The sequence below is a fragment of the Mobula hypostoma genome, chromosome 15, assembly GCF_963921235.1.
Source record: "Mobula hypostoma chromosome 15, sMobHyp1.1, whole genome shotgun sequence".
Taxonomy (NCBI): domain Eukaryota; kingdom Metazoa; phylum Chordata; class Chondrichthyes; order Myliobatiformes; family Myliobatidae; genus Mobula; species Mobula hypostoma.
In genome coordinates this window covers 523,876-550,220 of record NC_086111.1, presented here as the reverse complement: position 1 = coordinate 550,220, position 26,345 = coordinate 523,876, and the positions used below count along the sequence as shown (strand labels likewise).

Sequence of the window (26,345 nt, the reverse complement as noted above, 5' to 3'; positions counted from 1 at the left end):
ACAATACCTTTGCCCACCCCGTGACTTGTAAAAACGCCAGCCCCTTTTCTCAATTCCTCCGTCTTCGCCACATCTGCTCTCAGGATGAGGCTTTTAATTCTAGAACGAAGGAGATGTTCTTCTCCTTCAAAGAAGGGGCTTCCCTTCCTCCACCATCAACACTGCTCTCAACCACACCTCTCCCGTCTCATGCATATCTACTCTCACCCCATCCTCCCGCCACTCTAGCAAGGATAGGGTTCCTTTTGTCCTCACCTACTACCCCACCTGCCTCTGTCTCCAGCACATAATTCTCCAGAACTTCTGCCATCTCCAACGGGATCCCACTACCAAGCACATCCTTCTTTCCAGCCCACTTTCCGTTTTCCACAGGGATCACTCCCTACACGACTCCCTTGTCCATTTGTCCCTCCCCACTGATCTCCCTCCTGGCACTTATCCTTGCAAACAGAACAAGTGCTACACCTGCCCCTACACCTCCTCCCTCACTACCATTCAGGGCCCTAAACAGTCCTTCCAGGTGAGGCAACACTTCACCTGTGAGTCTGTTGGGGTGATATACTGCGTCCGGTGCTCCTACTGTGGCCTCCTCTATATTGGTGAGACCCGACGTAGACTGCGAAACCACTTCGCTGAGCACCTACACTCCATCTGCCAGAAAAAGTGGGATTCCACTTAATTCTACTTCCCATTCCCATTCCCATATGTCTATGCATAGCCTCCTCCACTGTCATGATGAGGCCAACTCAGTTTGGAGGAACATGACTTTATATTCCGTCTGGGTGACCTGCAACCTGGCTGACTCCACACAGAGGATCAGAAGTGGAGAGAGTGTGCAGCTTCAAGTTCCTGGTGTCAAGATCTCTGAGGATCTAACCTGGTCCCAACATATCAATGCAGTTATAAAGAAGGCAAGGCAGCAGCTATACTTTATTAGGAGTTTGAAGAGATTTGGTATGTCAACAAATACACTCAAAAACTTCTATAGTTGTACCATGGAGAGCATTCTGACAGGCTGCATCACTGTCTGGTATTGGGGGGCTACTGCACAGGACCGAAAGAAGCTGCAGAAGGTTGTAAATCTAGTCAGCTCCATATTGGGCACCAGCCTACAAAGTACATAGAAACATAGAAACATAGAAAATAGGTGCAGGAGTAGGCCATTCGGCCCTTCGAGCCTACACCGCCATTTATTATGATCATAGCTGATCATCCAACTCAGAACCCTGCACCAGCCTTCCCTCCATACCCCCTGATCCCTTTAGCCACAAGGGCCACGTCTAACTCCCTCCTAAATATAGCCAATGAACTGGCCTCAACTGTTTCCTGTGGCAGAGAATTCCACAGATTCACCACTCTCTGTGTGAAGAAGTTTTTCCTAATCTCGGTCCTAAAAGGCTTCCCCTTTATCCTCAAACTGTGACCCCTAGTTCTGGACTTCCCCAACATCGGGAACAATCTTCCTGCATCTAGCCTGTCCAATCCCTTTAGGATTTTATACGTTTCAATCAGATCCCCCCTCAATCTTCTAAATTCCAACGAGTACAAGCCCAGTTCATCCAGTCTTTCTTCATATGAAAGTCCCGCCATCCCAGGAATCAATCTGGTGAACGTTCTTTGTACTCCCTCTATGGCAAGGATGTCTTTCCTCAGATTAGGGGACCAAAACTGCACACAATACTCCAGGTGTGGTCTCACCAAGGCCTTGTACAACTGCAGTAGTACCTCCCTGCTCCTGTACTCGAATCCTCTCGCTATAAATGCCAGCATACCATTTGCCTTTTTCACCACCTGCTGTACCTGCATGCCCACTTTCAATGACTGGTGTATAATGACACCCAGGTCTCGTTGCACCTCCCCTTTTCCTAATCGGCCACCATTCAAATAATAATCTGTTTTCCTATTTTTGCCACCAAAGTGGATAACTTCACATTTATCCACATTAAATTGCATCTGCCATGAATTTGCCCACTCACCCAACCTATCCAAGTCACTCTGCATCCTCTTAGCATCCTCCTCACAGCTAACACTGCCGCCCAGCTTCGTGTCATCCGCAAACTTGGAGATGCTGCATTTAATTCCCTCATCCAAGTCATTAATATATATTGTAAACAACTGGGGTCCCAGCACTGAGCCTTGCGGTACCCTACTAGTCACTACCTGCCATTCTGGAAAGGTCCCGTTTATTCCCACTCTTTGCTTCCTGTCTGCTAACCAATTCTCCACCCACACCAATACCTTACCCCCAATACCATGTGCTTTAAGTTTGCACACTAATCTCCTGTGTGGGACCTTGTCAAAAGCCTTTTGAAAATCCAAATATACCACATCCACTGGTTCTCCCCTATCCACTCTACTAGTTACATCCTCAAAAAATTCTATGAGATTCGTCAGACATGATTTTCCTTTCACAAATCCATGCTGACTTTGTCCGATGATTTCACCGCTTTCCAAATGTGCTGTTATCACATCCTTGATAACTGACTCCAGCAGTTTCCCTACCACCGACGTTAGGCTAACCGGTCTATAATTCCCCGGTTTCCCTCTCCCTCCTTTTTTAAAAAGTGGAGTTACATTAGCCACCCTCCAATCCTCAGGAACTAGTCCAGAATCTAACGAGTTTTGAAAAATTATCACTAATGCATCCACTATTTCTTGGGCTACTTCCTTAAGCACTCTGGGATGCAGACCATCTGGCCCTGGGGATTTATCTGCCTTTAATCCCTTCAATTTACCTAACACCACTTCCCTACTAACATGTATTTCGCTCAGTTCCTCCATCTCACTGGACCCTCTGTCCCCTACTATTTCTGGAAGATTATTTATGTCCTCCTTAGTGAAGACAGAACCAAAGTAATTATTCAATTGGTCTGCCATGTCCTTGCTCCCCATAATCAATTCACCTGTTTCTGTCTGTAGACGACCTACATTTGTCTTTACCAGTCTTTTCCTTTTTACATATCTATAAAAGCTTTTACAGTCAGTTTTTATGTTCCCTGCCAGTTTTCTCTCATAATCTTTTTTCCCCTTCCTAATTAAGCCCTTTGTCCTCCTCTGCTGAACTCTGAATTTCTCCCAGTCCTCAGGTGAGCCACTTTTTCTGGCTAATTTGTATGCTTCTTCTTTGGAATTGATACTATCCCTAATTTCTCTTGTCAGCCACGGGTGCACTACCTTCCTTGATTTATTCTTTTGCCAAACTGGGATGAACAATTGTTGTAGTTCATCCATGCAATCCTTAAATGCTTGCCATTGCATATCCACCGTCAATCCTTTAAGTGTTATTTGCCAGTCTATCTTAGCTAATTCATGTCTCATACCTTCAAAGTTACCCCTCTTTAAGTTCAGAACCTTTGTTTCTGAATTAACTATATCACTCTCCATCTTAATGAAGAATTCCACCATATTATGGTCACTCTTACCCAAGGGGCCTCTCACGACAAGATTGCTAATTAACCCTTCCTCATTGCTCAAAACCCAGTCTAGAATAGCCTGCTCTCTAGTTGGTTCCTCGACATGTTGGTTCAAAAAAACCATCCCGCATACATTTCCAAGAAATCCTCTTCCTCAGCACCTTTACCAATTTGGTTCACTCAATCTACATGTAGATTGAAGTCACCCATTATAACTGCTGTTCCTTTATTGCACACATTTCTAATTTCCTGTTTAATACCATCTCCGACCTCACTACTACTGTTAGGTGGCCTGTACACAACTCCCACCAGCGTCTTCTGCCCCTTAGTGTTACGCAGCTCTACCCATATCAATTCCACATCTTCCTGGCTTATGTCCTTCCCTTCTATTGCGTTAATCTCATCTTTAACCAGCAACGCCACCCCACCTCCCCTTCCTTCATGTCTATCCCTCCTGAATATTGAATAGCCCTGAACGTTGAGCTCCCATCCTTGGTCACCCTGGAGCCATGTCTCTGTGATCCCAACTATATCATAATCATTAATAACAATCTGCACTTTCAATTCATCCACCTTATTACGAATGCTCCTTGCATTGACACACAAAGCCTTTAGGCGCTCTTTTACAACTCTCTTAGCCCTTATACAATTATGTACCCAGGACATCTTTAGGAAGCGGTGTCTCAGAAAGGGAGCATCCATTATTAAAAACCTCCAGCACTCAGGGCATGCCCTTTTCTCACTGTTACCATCAGGTAGGAGGTACACTATCAGCAATTCAGAAACAGCTCTGCCATCCGATTCCTAAATAGATATTGAATCTTTGGACACTAACTCAATTTTTAAAAAATATACAGTATTTCTGTTTTGCATTTTTTAAATCTATTCAATATACATAATTGATTTACTTGTTTATTGATCAATTTTATTTTTTATTATTATGTATTGCATTGAACTGCTGCTGCTAAGTTAACAAATTGTACGTCACATGCCAGTGACAACAAACCTGATTCTGATGGCATGAATATCAATTTCTCGAACTTCCAGTAATGCCCCCCTTCACCATTCTCCATCCACTTCACTCTCTCGCACTTTTTCTCATTGCCCACCCATTGCCCCCCTTTTATTTCTTGTATAGCCCTCTGTCCTCTTCTATCAGACTCCCCCTTCTGCAGTCCACTTCCCAGCTCTTTACTTCATCCCTCCCCTTCAGGTTTCACTTATCACCTTGTGTTTTTCTCTCTCCTCTCCCCCACCTTTTAAATCTACTCCTCAGCATTTTTCCTCCAGTCCTGCTTGGCCCAAAACGTTGACTGTACTCTTTTCCATCGATGCTGCCTGGCCTGCTGGGTTCCTCCAGCATTTTGTGTGTGTGGCTTTACCTCCACCTTGTGGCCAAAGTAATAACTACAGTCCACTGCTTATTAAAGGTCTCTGGCTGCATCGTTTTTTAATCTACATTTTGAAAGAATTGTTGTTCACAACTGGCAGCTGTTCATGTCACCTTGTCCATGACATCTTGAACTATTGAATGAGTCCTGTTCCTCTTGTCCTGTTCTTCTGGGGCCCTGTAAAACTTTATATTCAATTATAGATGGCAAATGCCTAAAGGTGGGGGACATTGAGGGAATATTTCAAATAGTGGTAGAGTCTAGGATCAGAGTGCACAGCCTCAGAATAAAAGGACGTCCCTGTAGAACAGAGATGAGGAGGGACTTCTTTCACCACAGTGTGTTGAATCTGTGGAAATCATTGCCACAGACAGCTGTAGAGGCCAAGTCATTGGTGGAAATGGACAGGGTCTTGATTAATAAGGGTGTCAAAGGTTAAGGTGAGAATTGGGTTGAGGAGGAAAATAAATTAGTCATGATCAAATGACAGAGCAGATTCCATGGTGCGAATGTCTTTCTTCTATTCCTATGGCTTCACCTTGTTTTTTTTTGACATTTTATTCCACTGCAGCAGATTCATACCTCAAGTTTCTTAAACCCACAGCACCCCTGAAGTAGAAAGTCAAACCTGAAGAATAGCAGATGCTCCAAACAGGGCAAAAATCTTCAACCAGCACAAAAATTTGGTACATTATTTCAAAATCAGGTGTAAAATTTCTCCTGACTTTCCCATCTTAATTTTGATAGGAAATATTTGGAGTAGAAAGAAGATCAAACCATTCCAGCTCTCGAGTCTGCCCAGAAAGATACCATGGCTGCAATCTTCACCACATCACAGTAACCCATCCTTTCACTGTTCTTTAGGCAATGAACTTAAAATATGGATTCTCTGGTTATCAACTTTACTCCAGGTGGAAGCAGTCTCTCCTTTCTATTTATTAACTTACAGGATGTAGATTAATGCAGAGGAGAGATCCCATCATTGTCTCTCCAAATCCACTAAACAAATTAACATCAACGTCCTTTGCCAGGCCAACACATCGAGCATGGTGGTAGTAGTTACACTCAGTCAATTCCTGAAACATACACAGCATTCTGAGTTCTGTCATGTGAAGAGAATTATCCAGCAGACAAAGCTAAAGGCTCCTTCTTGAAAAGTGTAGTGCCCATTGACCACTCAAAGTGAAGGAGGATTATTTGGGAAAGACGATTTATCACCCATTACCTGAATTTAGCAGGCAGATAAAGAATTAAAGAGCAGCCATGATAGTGGGCCTTGAGTTGAAAATCGATTAGCTAGAAGTATCGGATGTCCTCTGAAAGGCATTAGTGAACCGTTCAGTATTTTATAGGAAAATTATAGCTTCATGGTTACTGTATGATCACTGGAACTATATCTTTTTGATTAAATTCCAGAACTACTTAATTTCCTGTGGCTTTGATGAGTTTGAATTTATGTCTCTGGGATCAATGATCCAGAACTCTGGCTGTTAGTCAGAAGACTGACATGGTGGCATAATGGTTAATGCATAATGCTTATAGTGCCAGACGTCAAACAGGGACTCAATTACCACTGCTGTCTGGAAGGAGCTTGCACATTCTCCCTATAGCCGCACGACTTTCCTCCAGGTGCTCCTGTTTCCTTCACACTCTAAAACCGTTAAGAGTGAGGATTAGTAAGCTGTGGACGTGCTATGTTGGTGCAGGAAGCATGGTGATACTTGTGGGCTGCAAACAATGCACTTCACTGTATGTTTCGATGTTTCAATGTACAAGTGACAAACAAAACTCATCTTTATCTTTAATAGGTATTTGCCTCATCAAACTATCAGCGTTTTCAATAACGCAGATAAATTTCCATTTGAATATCTCCAACTTCAGGAAAATAGCAGCAGCTTCTCCGCCATCTCTACATGTCTTTAGACCCGTCTGCACATGTCTAATGCCTGACTGAATTTTTTGAGGATGTGACTAAACACATTGATGAAGGTAGAACAGTAGATGTAGTGTATATGGATTTCAGCAAGGCATCTGATAAGGTACCACATGTAAGGCTTATTGAGAAAGTAAGGAGGCATGGGATCCAAGGGGACATTGCTTTGTGGATACAGAATTGGCTTGCTCATAGAAGGCAAGGAGTGGTTGTAGATGGGTCATATTCTGCATGGAGGTCAGTGACCAGTGGTGTGCCTCAGGGATCTGTTCTCTTCATGAGTTTTATAAATGACCTGGATGAGGAAGTGGATGGATGGGTTAGTAAATTTGCTGATGATACAAAGATTGGGGGTGTTGTGGATAGTGTGGAGGGCTGTCAGAGGTTACAGCGGGACATTGATAGGATGCAAAACTGGGCTGAGAAGTGGCAGATGGAGTTCAACCCAGATAAGTGTGAAGTGGTTCATTTTTGTAGGTCAAATATGATGGCAGAATATAATATTAATGGTAAGACTCTTGGCAGTGTGGAGGATCAGAGGGATCTTGGGGTCCAGGTTAATAGGATATTCAAAGCTGCTACGCGGGTTGACTCTGTGGTTAAGAAGACATATGGTGTATTGGCCTTCATCACTCGTGGGATTGAGTTTAAGATCCAGAGGTAATATTACAGTTATATAGGACCCTGGTCAGACCCCACTTGGAATACTGTGCTCGGTTCCGGTCACCTCACTACAGGAAGGATGTGGAAACCATAGAAAGGGTGCAGAGGAGATTTACAAGGATGTTGCCTGGATTGGGGAGCGTGCCCTATAAGAATAGGTTGAGTGAACTTGGCCTTTTCTCCCTGGAGCGGTGGAGGATGACAGGTGAACTGATAGAGGTGTATAAGATAATGAGAGGCATTGATCATGTGGATAGTCAGAGGCTTTTCCCCAGGGCTGAAATGGCTAGCACAAGAGGGCACAGTTTTAAGGTGCTTGGAAGTAGGTACAGAGGAGATGTCAGGGGTAAGTTTTTTATGCAGAGAGTGGTGAGTGCGTGGAATGGGTTGCCGGCGATGATGGTGGAGCCGAGTACAACAGGGTCTTTTAAGAGACTCCTGGATAGGTACATGGAGCTTAGAAAAATAGAGGGCTATGGGTAACCCGAGGTAATTTCTAAAGTAAGTACATGTTCGGCACAACGTTGTGGGCTGAAGGGCCTGAATTGCGCTGTAGGTTTCTATGTAAACACCTTGCAAATTGAGTACTGTATTCTAGTTGAGGCTATTCCATGATGAATAAACACAAGAGATTCTGCAGACACTGGAAATCCAGAACAACACATACAAAATGCTGGGTGAACTCAGTAGGCAGCTGTATCTATGGAAAAAAGTACAGTCGACATTTTGGACCAAAACCCTTCAACAACAACCCTCTGGCCTGCTGAGTTCCTCCAGTATTTTGTGTGCATTGCTTGGAGATCCAGCATCTGCAGATTTTGTCTTGTTTGAGGTTAAGCAAACTAGTGCTTTTCTCTTTGGAGCAAAGGAGGATGGCAGGTGTCTCAATAGAGATGTACAAGATGATAAGAAGTATGGATTAAGTGAGAAAGCCAGGGACTTTTTCCCAGGACAGCAATGGCTAATATGAAGGGGCTTAATTCTAAGATAATTGGAGGGAAGTATAGGGAGAATGAATAAACTCTTCAAGGGGTTCCAGCTGGGTACAGGTATCATTTTTAACCGATATTTCAATGACAAACTCTCCCATCTTCATCAGGAATGATGCCTAGGCACGTATAGTCCAGTTGTATTTATAATCCTATCGTCTGTCCCTCCTGATTGGTTAGTCCTCATCCAATCAGATATCCACTCTCCCACCTTGTTTACAATCGAATTCCAGTTCTTACTTAGAGTGAGACCTTGGTCTTTGTTAAAATTCTTTTCTCCTAGTTTTATTTCAATGGCCTCCATCACCAGGTGGTCCTAACACCCAATGGCATGGCGAAGTCCATCCTATGGCCATTGGGAATGCAGTGCTCTGGGACCACCTATTTCTCAGGGCAACCCAAACAGATACGCCTCCTGTACTCCTTGATGCGGGTTTCCACCATGTGCCCTGTCTGACCAATGTACACTCTTCCGCGTTCACAGGGAATCTTGCAAATGGCCATAGGATTGACTTCAACGGCAAATACCTACTGTGCTGCACCAGTGGGTTTTGGGACTGCCTGGTGAAGGTAACCATTAAAATAAAACTAGTGGAAAAGAATTCTAACGAAGACAAAGGTCTCGCTCTAAGTAGGAACTGGAATTCGATGGTAGACCAGATGAGACAGTAGAAACCTGGTTGGATGATACCTGTACCTGGCAGGAAGCCCAAGAAGAGTTTATTCATCATCTATACTGGGAAAGTACTAGATCTTTACCGGGGGAATGTCACACACAGAGGAGTGGGTGAATGAATGTGCAGCCACGGGTGGCGATAGAGGTACGTATATTAGGAACATTTAAGAAACTCTTAGATGGCATACAGATGATAGAAAAATGTAGGGCAATGTAGGAGGGAAGGGTTAGATTGATCTTAGAGTATGCTAAAAGGTCATCTACTGTACTGTAGTGTTATAATTCTAATCCCCTTCCTTCACAGATGCTGCTCTTCACCTGCTGAGATGTACATGATGATAAAAGGCACAGATAGAGTGGACAGCCAGAGTCTCTTTACAAGGGTGGAAATGGCTAATATGAAGGGGCATAATTTTAAAGTGATATGAGGAAAGCATAGGGGAATGCCAGAGTTAAGTTTTTTTTTACGCAGAGAGTGGTGGTTGTGTGGAACGCGTTGCCAGAGGTGGTGTTAGAGGTAGATACATTTGGGACGTTTAAGAGAGGCAACAGGATGAAAGAAGAAGAGAGTGTTATGTGGAAGGGAAGCATTGGGTTGATCTTACAGTAGGTTAAAGCATCAGCACAACATAGTGGGCCAACTGCACAGGTTTATTGCCTGCTATAAATTGCCCCAGTGATTGGTGAGTGCAGAATCTTGGGGATATGGGGAGAATAAAGCAGAATTAGCTCAAGGTTAGTATAAATTGTTATCTGATGGTCAGTATGGACTTGGTGGGCCAAACGATCAGCTCCAGATTGGGTAACGGACAGAAGTGATGAGAGTAATGTAGTAAATGTGGTGTGTGAACATCTAAAGGCTTTTGCTAAAGTACTGTAAACCTGGCATTTCATCAAAGTTGAAGCACTTGGTACAATCGGAACATTAGTCCGCAGGTCAGCTACTACTGTGGTGAATGGTTATTTTGAAGACAGGAGGAAGTCAGAAGGTCAAGGTGGCAATTCTAGTGACTGATGTCAAGGGCATATTTTATAAAAATCTATATTTATGACCAAGCTTTTGGGATACAAGCCACAACTTCTAAAACTGTAGAACCTTTGGAGTGTTGTGATCTAAAGGTCAAAGAACAGATTTATTAGTTACATATACATTGAAACACACAGTAAAATGCGTTATTTTGCATCAACGACTGACACAGTCAGAGGATGAGCTAGGAGCATCCTGCAAGTGTCACCATGCTTCTGGCACCAAGATATCATGCCCACAACTCACTAAGCCGAACCTAATCTCTGGGGGGATGAGGGAGGAAGCCAGAGCACCCAGAGGAAACCCACAGGTCATGGGGAGAAGATACAAGCTCCTTCTAGACAGCAGCGGAAATTGAACCCTGACTGCTGTCACTGTAAGATGTTATGCCAGCCATTACGCTACAGTGCCACAAATACAGCGGTCTTCTACAGCTTGAGGACTGGAGACTGGCTCTCAAAGTTCAAGTGAGTGAGCTGGGCTTAAAGACAGCACTGCATTCCACGGGGGGAATCCCATGAAAAACTGGTCAATAAATCTGCTTCCTGGGCATTTTTATAAGGGTTTAAAAGGTGATGGAGAAAGCTGGTGACCTATAGGCCAGTGTATTCCTCTGATAAAATTAAATTTGGTAGAATTCAGCCAAAACTGTACTTTATGTCTATACTTCCAGTGGTGGGAACTGAACCCCAATGGGGCACTGTAAAGCGACTGCACTAACTGCTAACAAGAGAAAATCTGCAGATGCTGGAAATCTGAGCAACACCCAACTGTACTCTTCCCAGCTGCTGCCTGGCCTGCTGAGTTCCTCCAGCATTTTGTACACTAACTGCTACACTACTATGCAATTATTGTACTATTCAGTATAAAATATAACAAGCATACCTGAACGTGTTGAGCGATCAGCGTTGGAGTAACCGAACTAGAGGGTGGGAAGACCACCGTGTTCAAAAGGCCAGGGTTGCTTTTATCTGGTGGAGGACTGTTCTGGGTTGTGAGGAGTGTTGTGGGCAGCTCCAGGTCCTTTGGCTTCTTGGGTTTTGGCGGCTGAAGGTTACTGTCACTTCCTGACTGTTTCTTACTGGGGCTCGGAGCCTGAGCTAATTCATCAGAAGCTGGTATAGCATCCAAGATGATACAATCCAAATCATCTGTCACCTCCATCTTCACCTTGAGGTCTCCCTGGTGGGAGACATCACTCAAGGTTTCCATTGAAGAGTCACTGTAGGCCTGGGAATGTGGTTCCTCTTCTTTCTGCTGCTTGAGCTCCAGCTCCTCAGCAAGACTCTCCAGAATCTGGGCTTTCCTCTCCTGCTCCAGCACTTCCAGGCTTTTCGCAGGGTTGTTGGCTTCCCTTGGCCGGTGATTGGTGCTTTGCAGAGACTGGATGGTGAACGTGGAATAGAGCCCTGAGCGCATATACTCATTTCTTGATGAGACTCTGGTGCTGGCCTTCAGTTGCCTGGGCAACGAAAGGCCTTTCTCCCCAGTCCTGCCGATCGCCCACTCGCTCTCACCACTGTCGTATTTGTCCGACACCATTGCCAGGCTGTCTGGCAGCGACACAAACTTATACACAAACTTCTGCCCATTTACTTTCTTGATGATATTCTGAAAAACAAGATGGTTTTGTCACAGAGTGGAAGTGGAGCAGAGCTCAGCTGTGTGCAGAGGTAAACGCATCTCACACTTCTGATGTTTAGTTTGAAGTCAGATGTAAAACACAGAAACACACGAGGCCTCAACTCTGTTCTACCATTCAACAACAATCAATCCTTGTGACATAGAAAGAGCTGTTCAGCCCATTGTGACTACGCTAGCTCTCAGTGCAACCCCATCAATCTCATTCCTAAAGCATAGAACAGTACTGTATTGTACCAACCCGTCAGCCCATGATATCGTGCGGACCCTTTAACTACATTCAATCTTAAGCTTGCCTGCTACATAGCTCATAACCCTTCATTCTTCTTTCATTCATGTGCTTATCTAAGGGTCTCCTAAATGTTCCTAACGTATTAAGTTCAACCAATTTCAGCATTCATTTCCTTGTAACACATTCTCCCTCACTTACCCACTAACTCCAGTCACCCACCTACATCTGAGGCAACTTACAGCAGCCATTAAAGTTACTGACCAACCGGTCTTTGGGACACAGGGGAAACCAGAGGAGCCAGTTCATTACTGACCCAACTCTACAAACCTGTTTTCTCTCCTTAACTTTGGTATTAACAAGTATGAGGTCTTGCACTTTGGGAGGACAGATCAGCACGGGACTTACGCAGCAAACGGTAAGGCATTGAGGAGTGCGGAAGAACAAAAGGATCTAGAAATACAGATCCATAATTTATTGGAAGTGGCTTCACAGGGAGACAGGGTTGTGAAGGGAGCTTAGAGCACTTTGGCTTCATGAATCAATGTACCGAATACAGAAGATGGAATGCTTTGTTGAAGTTGTATGAGATGTTGATGAGGCCTAATTTGGAGTATTGTGGGCAGTTTTGGCCACCTACCTACAGGAAAGATATCAATAAGATTGAAAGAGTACAGAGAAAATTTACAAGGATGTTGCCAGAACTTGAGACCCTGAGTTGTAGGGAAAAGTTCAATAGGTTAGCACTTTATACCTAACCTTAATGAATGTAGGTGATTCTCCTGCAGCATAGAACATAGAACATAGAAATCTACAGCACATTACAGGCCCTTCTGAGAATGAAGGGAGATTTGATAGAGGGATAAAAAATTATGAGGGGTACATATAGAGTATATACAAGCAGGCTTTTTCCACTGAGATCAGGTGAGACTAAAACTAGAGGTCATGAGTTAAGGGTGAAAGGTGAAATGTTTAAGGATAACGAGGGGGAACTTCTTCAATCAGAGGGTGGTGAGTGTGTGGAATGAGCTCCCAGCAGAAGTGTTGGATCTAGCTTCAATTTCCACATTTAAGAGAAATTTGGGTAAGTACATAGATGGGACACTATGGTTCAAGTGCGGGTCGGTGGGACTAGGCAGATTAATAGTTCAGCCTAGACTAGATGGGCTGAAGGGCCTGATTCTGTGCTGTAGGTCTCTATATAAATGCATAGCAAGGCTTTTCTATCAGCAACTAATAACAGCTTCCCAGGTTCCCAAGCCCTGAAGTGGGATTGCTCGAAATATCAATAGCCATCTGCTCTCTCAGTAGACGGCCCTCCTGACCTTTATGGGCCTGTGCGGGCATTAAACGGCTACAGCCAATGTTGTGCTGTGCACTCACCCATCATCCCCTCAACTTCACACCTGCAGAGGACACTGTTAAATTTCTATGATAAGAGAAAAAAAAGTTAGCTTTATTTGTCAAACACACTTAGAAAAATACAGTGACAGGTCTCATTTGCACCAATGACCGAGATGGACTGAGAACATGCTGGAACAGCCTGCAAGAGTCGTCATGATTCCTGCGCCAATATAGCATGCCTGCCACTTACCAACCGGAACACCTTTGGAAAATGGAAGGAAACTGGAGCACCCGGAGGGAACCCAGGTGGTCATGTGGAGAACATACAAACTCCAACTTTACAACCCCTCCCTTGGAGGGTCAGACACCCTGAGCCGATAGGCTGGTCCTGGACTTATTTCATAATTTACTGGCATAATTTACATGTTACTATTTAACTATTTATTATTATTTTTCTACTACTATTCTATTACTATTTATTTTTCCATGACCATTACTATTTACTAATAGTAATATTACTATTACTATTTCTATTACTGTTTATCATTTATGGTGCAACTGTAACGAAAACCAATTTCCCCCGCGATCAATAAAGTATGACTACGACTATGACTTATAACTGTGGTGGGAATCGAACTTGAATCGTTGGTGCTGTAATGCATTAACATTAAGCGCTACGCTACTGTCCATCCCTCCATACCTCTAATATCCTTTTCTTTAATAACTCTCACAGATATCCAGGCCTTTTCTCACTTCTTGAACACCCTCGTTTGTGGAGCAATTACATAATGTCGGGGCGGAGCTTCAGGTGAGGCCGGTCAATTTCGACTAGAACGGCAAAGGTCAGAGTGAGAAAATTAAAGGAGCAGATGCGGGTAAACCCTAAACTCCAGAGACCTACGCTCAGCAGCAAATAGAAGCAAGGTCGGGTCAAGTGGAGTGGGCACGGTCAGAGTGTGCCAGTGATAAAGTGGGGAGGCTTTGGAGAGAACAGGCAGAGGCACGGATAAGTTTTTTTAAGTACAAAATAGTCAGGATGGGATGACCTCCTGTCAGGTGTGGGAATTCAGGATTGCCTGATGGTTTCCCTGACGACTAAACTTGCAGAAAGTTACCCAACTTCAGCTCTTGACTGACCGAGTTGAGGAGCTGGGGCTGGAGTTGGATGTACTCAGGATCATCCGGCAGGCTGAGGACATTACAGAGAAGTGGTCGCACCCAGAGGACAGTAGGTGGGAGAGGTTAAAGGGATGAAGCAATCAGCGCAGGGTCCCACTGTGGCCATTTCACTCAGCAACAAGTCACCCCTTTGAATACTGCTGGGGGTGGGGGGGGGATGACTCATCAGGGCACAGCATCAGCAGCCAAGCTAGTGGCACAGTACTCAGCTCTGAGGCTCAGCTGGGAAGAGTAAAGTCATACAGTACAGTAATGATAGGGGACTCAACGGTTAGGGGGACAGACAGGAGATCCTGTGGCATCAAGAGGCGTGGTTGAGAGTGTGCTGACCTTTTGCATCACAACCTGGTACTCCAGCTGCAGTGCTGTTGACAAAAAAGCCTTGCAGAGGGTGGTTAGGGGAGCAGAGAAGGTTATTGGGGTCTCCCTACCTTCTGTCCAAGACCTCTTTCAGAGTCGATGCCTCCCGAAGATACGGTACATCATTAAAGACCCCTCACACCCTCTGCATGAACTGTTTGTTCTGCCATCAGGCAAACGTTACAGGAGCATCAAAACTAAAACCACAAGGCTACTAAACAGCTTCTTCCCACAGGCAGTCAGACTGCTAAATAGCTGCTCCACCTGACTCTGCTTCGGACACTTTTAACTTGTACTGGACACTTATAACTTGATTTTAACTGACATGTGGCTGTTGTGTTTTACTATTTATTGTTATGTTTATTATTTAGTGTTGCGTCTGTATGTTATGATTGCACTGCCCCTGAGAAACGCTGTCTCATTCTGCCCTGCAGAGCTGCTGTACGGTTAGAGTGACAATAAAGTTTTTTGAATCTTGAATCAAAAGAGACACTGGATTGGTGTGCTGCCTCCTGGGTGCGAGGGTCCGGGATGCATCAGAGAGGCTGCAGGATATTCTCAAGGGGGAGATTGAACAGTCTGAGGTCAAGTTGCATGTTAGCATTAATAACATAAGCAGAAAGGGGAAGAGGCCCTACACAGTGAGTATATAGAGTTAAGAAGGAGGTTGACCCCTCATGTAGTACACCCTGGATTACTCCTTGTGCCACGGAAGACTGCAGGTATGAGTGGGATGATAGTACAGACGAATGAGAGGCTGAGGAGATGGGGCAGGGGGCAGGGGGCAGGGTTTCATTGTCGGATCACTGGAACCTTCTCTGGGGAAGGGATGACCTGACCTGTACAGGAGGGATGGGCTGCACCTGCACTTGGGGGGGAACCAAGTTCCTGGCTGGGATGTTTGCTAATGCTACTCAGCAGGGTTTAAACTCGTTCTGCAGGGGGCTGGGACCCGGAGTACCCACTCAGTAAGTGAAGGATCAGACAGGAAAGTAGATGTCAGAGGAAGTATTGAAAGACAAAATCAAAATAACAGGTATGATAGGTCGGATGGTGTGAAGTTTGAGTATTTTAATGGTAGGAGCATTATGGGTAAAGGGTGATGAACTTAGAGCATGGATCAATACACAGTAATATGATGTTGTGGCCATCACAAAAACTTGGTTGAGAGAGGGGCAGAAATGGGTGATTAATATACCAGGTTTGCAAGGAAAGACAGAGGAGGAGGTAAACGAAGAAGGGGAGGGGAGCTGCACTACTAACCAGGGACAATATCACAGCCGCAATTGGGGAGACATACTGGCAGGTGGGTTCAGACACTGAGTCCATTTGGGTAGAACTCAGGAATAGGAAGGGCGCAATAATCCGGAGGAGATTGTACTGCAGACCACCCTCCCCACCCCAGTAGCCATATGGACATCGAGGAACTGACATATAAACAGATTAAGCAAATGTGTAAAAATAGTAGGGGTTGCTATCTTGATGGATTTCAACTTCCCTAATATAAACTTACTGCAAGGGGTTGGTTTGGTAGTTTGGTCCATGGACTAGGTAGTTTGTTCCATGAACCAGGTAGTTTGGTCCATGGACTAGGTAGTCTATTCCCTGGACTAGGTAGTTTGTTCCATGATCAAGAAGCTTATTCCATGGAGCTTGGTAGCTTGGGCCATGATCATGTAGTTTGTTCTATGATCAGATATTTTGTTCCATCAACTAGCTAGTTTGGTCCATGGACTGGGTAGTTATGGACCAAATAGTTTATTCAAAGATCAGGTATTTTGTTCCATGCACTAGGCAGTTTGTTCAATGGTCAGGTAATTTGGTCCATGGACTAGGTAGTTTGTTCCATGATCAGATCGTTTCTTCCATGGATTAGGTAGTCTGTTCCTTGGACTAGGTAGTTTGTTCCATTGACTAGGAAGTTGTTCCATGATCAGGTACTTCGTTCTACGGACTAGATAGTGAGATCCATGATCAGATAATTTGTTCCTTAATCAGGTAGTTTGTTCCATGATTAGCTCATTTGTTCCTTGGACTAGGTAGTTTCTACCCTGATCAGGTAGTTTGTTCCATGATCGGGTAGATTGTTCCATGATCAGGTAGTTTAGTCCATTGATTGGGTAGAAAATTTGTGGGCAGAACTGAAAAAGCGTGTGCGAGCAAGGAGGCCTACAAACCTGACTCAGTTACACCAGTTCTGTCTAGAGGAATGGAACAAAATTCCAGCAACTTACTGTGAGAAGCTTGTGGAAGGCTATCCAAAACTTTTGACCCAAGTTAAACAATTTAAAGGCAATGCTACCAAATACTAACAACGTGTATGTAAACTTCTGGCCCATTGGGAAAGTGATGAAAGAAATAAAAGCTGAAATAAATCATTCTCTCTACTATTATTCTGACATTTCACATTCTTGAAATAAAGTAGTGATCCTAACTGACCTAAGACAGGGAATGTTTCCTAGGATTAAATGTCAGGAATTGTGAAAAATTGAGTTTAAATGTATTGGCTAAGGTGTATGTAAACTTCTGACTTCAACTGTATATATATATAGGATACAGGCTGCTCTGCCGTCATCCCTGCCAGTGTTCTTTTCCAATCAATTCTGGCCAACTCCTCTCTCATCTCTCTGTAATTCCCTTTACTCCTCTGTAATACTGAACCATCTGATTTAAACTCCTCCTTCTCAAATTTCAGGGTGAAATAGATCATATTATGAACACTTGCCCTGACGGGTTCTTTTACCTTGAGCTCTCTAATCAATAGGTGTTTATTACACAACAGCCAATCCAAGATAGCTGACCCTCTAGTGGGCTCAACCTCAAGCTGCTGTAAAAAGCCATTTCGTAGGCACTCTAGAAATTCCCGTACCTGGATGTCTAATACCAGAGGCTATGCATTGAAGGTGAGAGGTGTTAGGTTTCAAGGGGAAACTTTTTACTCAGAGACTGGTGGATGTCCAGAAAGTGCTGCCTGGTATAGTGGTAGAGGCAAATATATTAGAGGCTTTTAGGAGACATTTAGATGGGCACATGAATATGAGGAAGACGATGGGGTATGGACATTGTGTAGGTGGAAGGGGTTCATTTTTGAGGGATTTTGTTTATCTTTTTAGCAGCCAAAGGGCCTGTTCCTGCAATGTTCTATCAAAAAAATCCATTGCCTAGCAGTTAGCATAATGCTTCACAGTGCCAGTGACAGTCATAGTCATAGTCATTTCCCGGGGAAATTTGAGTAACAAAGGACAGTTCTTGTCGGAACATTGCAGTGATCAGGATTCAATTGCAAATGCTGTACAGACCAGTCTCCCACGACCACACTGGTTTCCTCCTGGTATCCAGTTTCAGCCCACGTTCTGAAGACATATGGGTTAGTAAGGTTTAGTAAGTTGTGGGCATGTTACGTTGGTGCCAGAAGCATGGCAACACTTGACAGCTACCCCTAGCACATCCTCGGACTGTGTGGATTCTTGGCGCAAATAATATATTTCACTGTATGTTTCAAAGTTTCGATGTACATATGACAAACCTAACTTTTCCCTTTAATCACTAACCATTTGGTTTATTATTGTCACATGTATTGAGGTACAGAGGAAAAACCTTTGTTTTGATGCCGCCCTTACAGATCATTTCAAAACATCAGTACATCAAGGTAGCCGTGATAATAGAATGCAGAATATAGTGTTGCAGTTACAGTTACAGAGAAAATGCAGCACAAGTAGACAAATAAGGTGCAGAGGCTAGCCGTGACAAACTAGATTGTGATGTCAGGAGTTCACTTTTAACTTACAAGAGGGCTGCCATTCAAGAATCTCATTACATCTGTATGGAAGCTGTGCTTGAACCTGGTTGTGCATGTTTTCAAGCTTTTGTATCTTTTGTCCAATCGAAAGAGGAGAGAAGAATTTCTGGGATGGATAGGGTCTCTGATTAGGAAAAGCTGGCTGTCTTTCCAAGACAGCAAGAGATGTAAGCAAAGTCTGTGGAGGAAATGCTCGCTTCCGTGATATGCTGTGCAGTATCCACAACTCTCTGTAGTTCCTTGTGGTCTTGGGCACAGTACTTGGAGTACTGTGGGCAGTTTTGGTCTCCTTATTTAAGAAAGGGTGTGCTGACGTTGGAGAGGGTACAGAGAAGATTCACGAGAATGATTCCGGGAATGAGGGGGTTAACATATGAGGAACGTTTGTCCGCTCTTGGACTGTATTCCTTGGAGTTTAGAAGAATGAGGGGAGACCTCGTAGAAACATTTCGAATGTTGAAAGGCATGGACAGAGTGGATGTGGCAAAGTTGTTTCCCATGATGGGAGAGTCTAGTACGAGAGGGCATGACTTAAGGATTGAAGGGCGCCCATTCAGAACAGAAATGCGAAGAAATTTTTTTAGTCAGAGGGTGGTGAATCTGTGGAATTTGTTGCCATGGGCAGCAGTGGAGGCCAAGTCATTGAGTGTATTTAAGGCAGAGATTGATAGGTATCTGAGTAGCCAGGGCATCAAAGGTTATGGTGAGAAGGCGGGGGTGTGAGACTAAATGGCAGAATGGATCAGCTCATGATAAAATGGCGGAGCAGACTCGATGGGCCGAATGGCCGACTTCTGCTCCTTTGTCTTATGGTCTTGTGGTCTTATCGTAATCTGTGATACATTGCTCTAACTCCCATTCACATCTCACTTGCTTGCCACCCAACATGCAACCAGAATCAGGTTTATTATCACTAACATATATTGTGAAATTTGTTCTTTTGCAGCAATAAATAAAATATACCATAAATATACTATAAATTACATTAAGAAATATATATATATATGAAAAATTAACATTTATTATATTAACTTTATTAAAATTAAAATGCAAAATGAGAGCAAAAGAGGAGAAGATGGCGGTGTGACGCAGCGCACAGCGGCCACTCCGGTGATGAATATCTGTTACTTGTCAAGTAGGGTGCCGTGCACAATCCTGATTTGATGGAGACAGACATGGAAGCACGGAGGAACATCTGGTGAAACTTCTGAAATGCCTGTTTCGCTGCCACTGCTACTGTGTGATCCAGAATCTCCGGAGGGGAAGGCCCCAAATCCTCGGCTTTGCTTGTTGCTCGGTGGCCGGGGTGGGGTCGAAGCGCTCGGCAGAGATGGTGCTCGGTGTCAGAGGGCTGGTCAGAGGCTCGAAGTTCTCGGACGGACTCAGAGTCGGCTGTGGTCGGGTGCTTCCAGGATGCTGCATCGGCAAGTTGGCGGCGCTGGAGGCTCATGGCAGGAAGAGTCTCTCCCTTCTACCGTCTGCGTGAGATGTTGGGGCTATCAGGGCTTTAAGACTTTTTATTTACCGTGCCCATGGTCTGCTCTTATCAAATTGCGGTATTGCTTTGCACTGTTGTAACCATATGTTATAATTATGTGGTCTTGTCAGTTTTAGTCTTGATTTGTCATGTATTTCTGTGATATCATTCTGGAGGAACATTGTATCATTTCTTAATGCATGCATTTCTAAACAACAATAAACGAGGACTGAGTGTCCTCATAATCTAATCTAATCTAAAACATTGAGGTAGTATTCATGCATTCATTGTTTGTTCAGAAATCTGACAGCAGAGGGGAAGAAGCTGTTCCTAAAATGTTGAGTGTGTGCTTTCAGTCTCCTGTACTTTCACTCTGATGGCAGCAAAGAAAAAGGACCATGTCCTGGATGGTGCGGGTCCTTAATGATAGATCCTGCCTTCTTGAAGCATCGCCTTTTCAAGATGTCGTTGATGGTGGAGAGGTTGGTGCTCAAGGTGGAACTGGATGAGCTCACAATCCTAACATAGAACATAGAATAGTACAGCACAGTACAGGGCCTTCGGCCCACAATGTTATACTGACCTTTAAACCCTGCCTCCCATATAACCCCCCCACCTTAAATTCCTCCATACCTGTCTAGTAGTCTCTTAAATTTCACCAGTGTATCTGCCTCCACCACTGACTCAGGCAGTGCATTCCACGCACCAACCACTCTCTGAGTAAAAAACCTTCCTCTAATATCCCCCTTGAACTTCCCACCCCTTACCTTAAAGCCATGTCCTCTTGTACTGAGCAGTGGTGCCCTGGGGAAGAGGCGCTGGCTGTCCACTCTATCTATTCCTCTTAATATCTTGTATACCTCTATCATGTCTCCTCTCATCATCCTTCTCTCCAAAGAGTAAAGCCCTAGCTCCCTTAAACTCTGATCATAATGCATACTTTCTAAAGCAGGCAACATCCTGGTAAATCTCCTCTGTACCCTTTCCAATGCTTCCACATCCTTCCTATAGTGAGGCGACCAGAACTGGACACAGTACTCCAAGTGTGGCCTAACCAGAGTTTTATAGAGCTGTATCATTACCTCACAACTCTTAAACTCTATCCCTTGACTTATGAAAGCTAACACCCCATAAGCTTTCTTAACTACCCTATCTACCTGTGAGGCAACTTTCAGGGATCTGTGGACATGTACCCCGAGATCCCTCTGCTCCTCCACACTACCAAGTATCCTGCCATTTACTTTGTACTCTGCCTTGGAGTTTGTCCTTCCAAAGTGTACTACCTCACACTTCTCCGGGTTGAACTCCATCTGCCACTTCTCAGCCCACTTCTGCATCCTATCAATGTCTCTCTGCAATCTTCGACAATCCTCTACACTATCTACAACACTACCAACCTTTGTGTCATCTGCAAACTTGCCAACCCACCCTTCTACCCCCACATCCAGATTGTTAATAAAAATCACAAGAAGTAGAGGTCCCAGAACAGATCCTTGTGGGACACCACTAGTCACAATCCTCCAATCTGAATGTACTCCCTCCACCACCACCCTCTGCCTTCTGCAGGCAAGCCAATTCTGAATCCACCTGGCCAAACTTCCCTGGATCCCATGCCTTCTGACTTTCTGAATAAGCCTACCGTGTGGAACTTTGTCGAATGCCTTACTAAAATCCATATAGATCACATCCACTACACTACCCTCATCTACAACCCTGGTCACCTCCTCAAAGAACTCTATCAGGCTTGTTGGACACGATCTGCCCTTCACAAAGCCATGCTGACTGTCCCTGATCAGACCATGATTCTCTAAATGCCCATAGATCCTGTCTCTAAGAATCTTTCCCACCACAGACGTAAGGCTCACAGGCCAGTTTGAGGATAGAGGGGAAGCCTTTTAGGACCGAGATTAGGAAAAACTTCTTCACACAGAGAGTGGTGAATCTGTGGAATTCTCTGCCACAGGAAACTGTTGAGGCCAGTTCATTGGCTATGTTTAAGAGGGAGTTAGATATGGCCCTTGTGGCAACGGGGGTCAGGGGGTATGGAGGGAAGGCTGGGGCGGGGTTCTGAGTTGGATGATCAGCCATGATCATAATAAATGGCGGTGCAGGCTCGAAGGGCCGAATAGCCTACTCCTGCACCTATTTTCTATGTTTCTATGTTTCTATGTCTATAATTTACCCGGACTATCCCTACTACCTTTTTTGAACAAGGGAACAACATTGGCCTCCCTCCAATCCTCCGGTACCATTCCCGTGGACAACGAGGACATAAAGATCCTAGCCAGAGGCTCAGCAATCTCTTCTCTCGCCTCGTGGAGCAGCCTGGGGAATATTCCGTCAGGCCCCGGGGACTTATCTGTCCTAATGTATTTTAACAACTCCAACACCTCCTCTCCCTTAATATCAACATGCTCCAGAACATCAACCTCACTCATATTGTCCTCACCATCATCAAGTTCCCTCTCATTGGTGAATACCGAAGAGAAGTATTCATTGAGGACCTCGCTCACTTCCACAGCCTCCAGGCACATCTTCCCACCTTTATCTCTAATCGATCCTACCTTCACTCCTGTCATCCTTTTTTTCTTCATATAATTGAAGAATGCCTTGGAGTTTTCCTTTATCCTACTCGCCAAGGCCTTCTCATGCCCCCTTCTTGCTCTTCTCAGCCTTCTCTTAAGCTCCTTTCTTGCTTCCCTGTATTCCTCAATAGACCCTCCTGATCCTTGCTTCCTAAACCTCATGTATGCTTCCTTCTTCCACCTGACTAGATTTTCCACCTCACTTGTCACCCATGGTTCCTTAACACTACCATTCTTTATCTTCCTCACCGGGACAAATTTATCCCTAACATCCTGTAAGAGATCCCTAAACATCAACCACATGTCCATAGTATGTTTCCCTGCAAAAACATCATCCCAATTCACACCCGCAAGTTCTAGCCTTATAGCCTCATAATTTGTCCTTCCCCAATTAAAAGTTTTCCTGTCCTCTCTGATTCTATCCTTTTCCATAATAATGTTAAAGGCCAGGGAGCGGTGGTCACTCTCCCCCAGATGCTCACCCACTGAGAGATCTGTGACCTGACCCGGTTCATTACCTAATACTAGATCTAGTATGGCATTACCCCTGGTCGGCCTGTCCACATACTGTGACAGGAATCTGTCCTGGACACACTTAGCAAAATCTGCCCCATCTAAACCATTGGAACTAATCAGGTGCCAATCAATATTAGGGAAGTTAAAGTCACCCATGGTAACGACCCTGTTATTTTTGCACCTTTCCAAAATCTGCCTCCCAATCTGCTCCTCTGTATCTCTGCTGCTACCAGGTGGCCTATAGAATACCCCCAATAGAGTAACTGCCCCCTTCCTGTTCCTCTGCAACTTTATCTGATCCTGAGCAGTGGTCCATCCATATCCGAAGGTGATGCAATCAGTTCACATCCTCTCCACGGTGAAACAATTTATCAAATATAAATTCTTCTTTCTGTGATCGCCTCCTAGTTCTCCCACACCTGTAGCATTACAGACCTTCAACATTACAGTCTCCAAGATCTCAGCATTCTTCCAATACTGGCCTCTTGAGCATCTTTGGTATTAATTAATCCAATGAAGGTGGCCCTGTCCAGACTCTTTTAGCTCACAAATTTCATTCATACCATTTCTCTCCACATTACGATGGTATCTCTTGGATCAAGCTTTTAGTCATCTGCACCACAGCCGACTAATCAAGGACTGATTCTTCATGAAAACCAACCTCTCCTTTGACTGTCTATACTTCCCACCACTTCAGGAAGGCAGCCAACATAATCAAGGACCCCTTCCACCCTGGTCTTTCCCTCTTCTACCCTACTCCCATCAGGCAGAAGATGCACACAAGAGATTCTGCAAATGTTGGAAATCTCACACACACAAAATGCTGGATGAACTTAGCAGATCAAGTGGTATCTATGGAGAGAAATAAGCAGTTGGGGATTTGGGCGAGAGCCTTCATCAGGAACGGAAAGGAAGGGGGAAGAAGGCAGACGGCAGAACGGAAAGGAAGGGGGAAGAAGCCAGACAGCAGAACGGAAAGGAAGGGGGAAGAAGGGAGACGGCAGAACGGAAAGGAAGGGGGAAGAAGGCAGACGGCAGAACGGAAAGGAAGGGGGAAGAAGGCAGACGGCAGAACGGAAGGGAAGGGGGAAGAAGGCAGACGGCAGAACGGAAGGGAAGGGGGAAGAAGGCAGACGGCAGAACGGAAAGGAAGGGGGAAGAAGCCAGACGGCAGAACGGAAAGGAAGGGGGAAGAAGCCAGACGGCAGAACGGAAAGGAAGGGGTAAGAAGCCAGATGGCAGAAGTTAGAAAAGCTTGAGAACACATACCACCAACGACAGCTTCGGGCCCACTGCACCTCTCATTTGATAAAAAATGAACTCTTGACCTCTCATTCTATCTGGCCATAGCCTTTGTACATTAATTTTACTGCACTTTCTCTATGTCTATAACATTATATTCTGCATTCTGTTGTCTTTTCCTTTTGTACTACCTCAATGTACCTATATATGGAATGAGCTGCCTGCAAACAAAAGAATTTCAATATATCTCAGTGTAAGTGTCAATAATAAACCAATTACCAAGGCATTGTGTATTAAAGGCACAGTATTATGGAAATTGTTAAAGTGATTTTCCTCCCACAGCTTTGCCCCCTACCAAGGCACGAAGGGCTTTTCTAAATGCAAAGCCAGCTGTCTCAACTAAAATCAAGCGGATCGCCAAATACACATTTCGGAGCCCGAATCTTTCAGGGCCACAACCTACTTCAAGCTGGATGGCACTTCAAAGCATAGGAGGAGGCTAAATCACTGGACTGCAAATGATATGTTTCAGGCAAATAAGGAAAGGAATTAAATTCTGAGAAGTGGGAAGTGGTGTCAATTCAGGGATGGGTAGTCCGGTTTACTTTGCAGCCAGGATAATATCAAAAGGGCCACTATCATGAGCATAAAATAAAAAAACAGAATAGGTACTTCTCCTGAAGGGATGAAACCAATTGTCATACACTCAGTAGCCACTTTATCAGGGATCTCCTGTACCTAATAAAGTAGCCACTGAGTGTATGTTCACGGTCTTCTGCTGTTGTAGACCATCGACTTCAAGGGTTGATGTGTGTTTGCAGATACTCTTCTGCACACCACTGTTGTGATACAGTAATTGAATTACTGTCACCGTCCTGTCAACTTGAACCAGGCTGGCCATTCTCCTCTGACCTCTCTCATCAGCAAGGCATTCTCGCCCACACAACTGACAGTCACTAGATATTTTTTCGCACCATTCTCTGTAAATTAGAGACTGTTGTGAGTGAGAATCCCAGCAGATCTGCAGTTTCCGAGATGTTCAAACCACCCTGTCCGACACCAACAATGTATACTGATCAAAGTCACTTTGATCACAATTCTTCCCCATTCTGATGTTTGGTCTGAACAACAATTTAACCTCTTCACCATGTCTGCATTCTTTTATATATTGAGTTGCTGCCATATAATTGGCTCATTAGACATTTGCATCCACAAGCACGTGTAAAGGTGTACCTAATATATTGGCCATTGAGTGTAGACCCACTGATTTTCGCAGTACTCCAAAATTTCTCAAATGAATCACTGTCAAACATTGACCCTAGCTGCTCCATTCTGCTCTGTAACCCCCAGTTCTTGTGTTCTTCTAACTCTGCCCTTCTGATCACTTTTTCTGACCTGGAGGAGTGTTCCTACACTGCAGAAAAGGCTCACAATTATCAGATCAGAATCAGGTTTAGTATCACCAGCATGCGTCCTGAAATTTGTTAATTTAGCAGCAGCAGTTCAATGCAATACATGATGTAGAGGAAGAAGAAAAAAAAATGAATCAATTACAGTACACATATACTGATTAGATAAAAACCATGCAAAAAACAAATATATATTAACAAAGTGAGATAGTGTTCTCTGGTTCAATGTCCATTTTGAAATCAGATGGCAGAGAGGAAGAAGCTGTTCCTGAATCACTGAGTGTGTGTCTTCAGGCTTCTGTATCTCCTCCCTGATGGTAACAGTGAGAAAAGGGCATGCCCTGGGTGCTGAAAGTCCTTAATAATGGATGCTGCCTTTCTGAGTCACCGCTCCCTGAAGATATCCTGGGTACTTTGTAGGCTAGTACCCAAGATGGAGCAGACTAAATTTACAACCCTCTGCAGCTTCTTT

General features: G+C 44.3%; 1 protein-coding gene across 2 annotated transcripts in view; it reads right to left on the bottom strand.

The window, feature by feature from the left end:
- The window catches only part of LOC134356622 (ETS domain-containing protein Elk-1-like), a 177,362-nt gene that overhangs the window by 22,042 nt on the left and 128,975 nt on the right, over positions 1 to 26,345 (bottom strand). Inside the window, exons 3-4 of one of the 2 annotated variants that reach the window (XM_063067566.1) lie at positions 10,978 to 11,703; positions 5,752 to 5,880 (exon numbers count right to left, since the gene is read on the bottom strand). In XM_063067566.1, coding sequence (XP_062923636.1) covers positions 5,752 to 5,880; positions 10,978 to 11,703 — 855 coding nt within the window. The remainder of the gene's footprint in view (positions 1 to 5,751; positions 5,881 to 10,977; positions 11,704 to 26,345) is intronic. The other variant, XM_063067567.1, reaches the window with a different exon arrangement.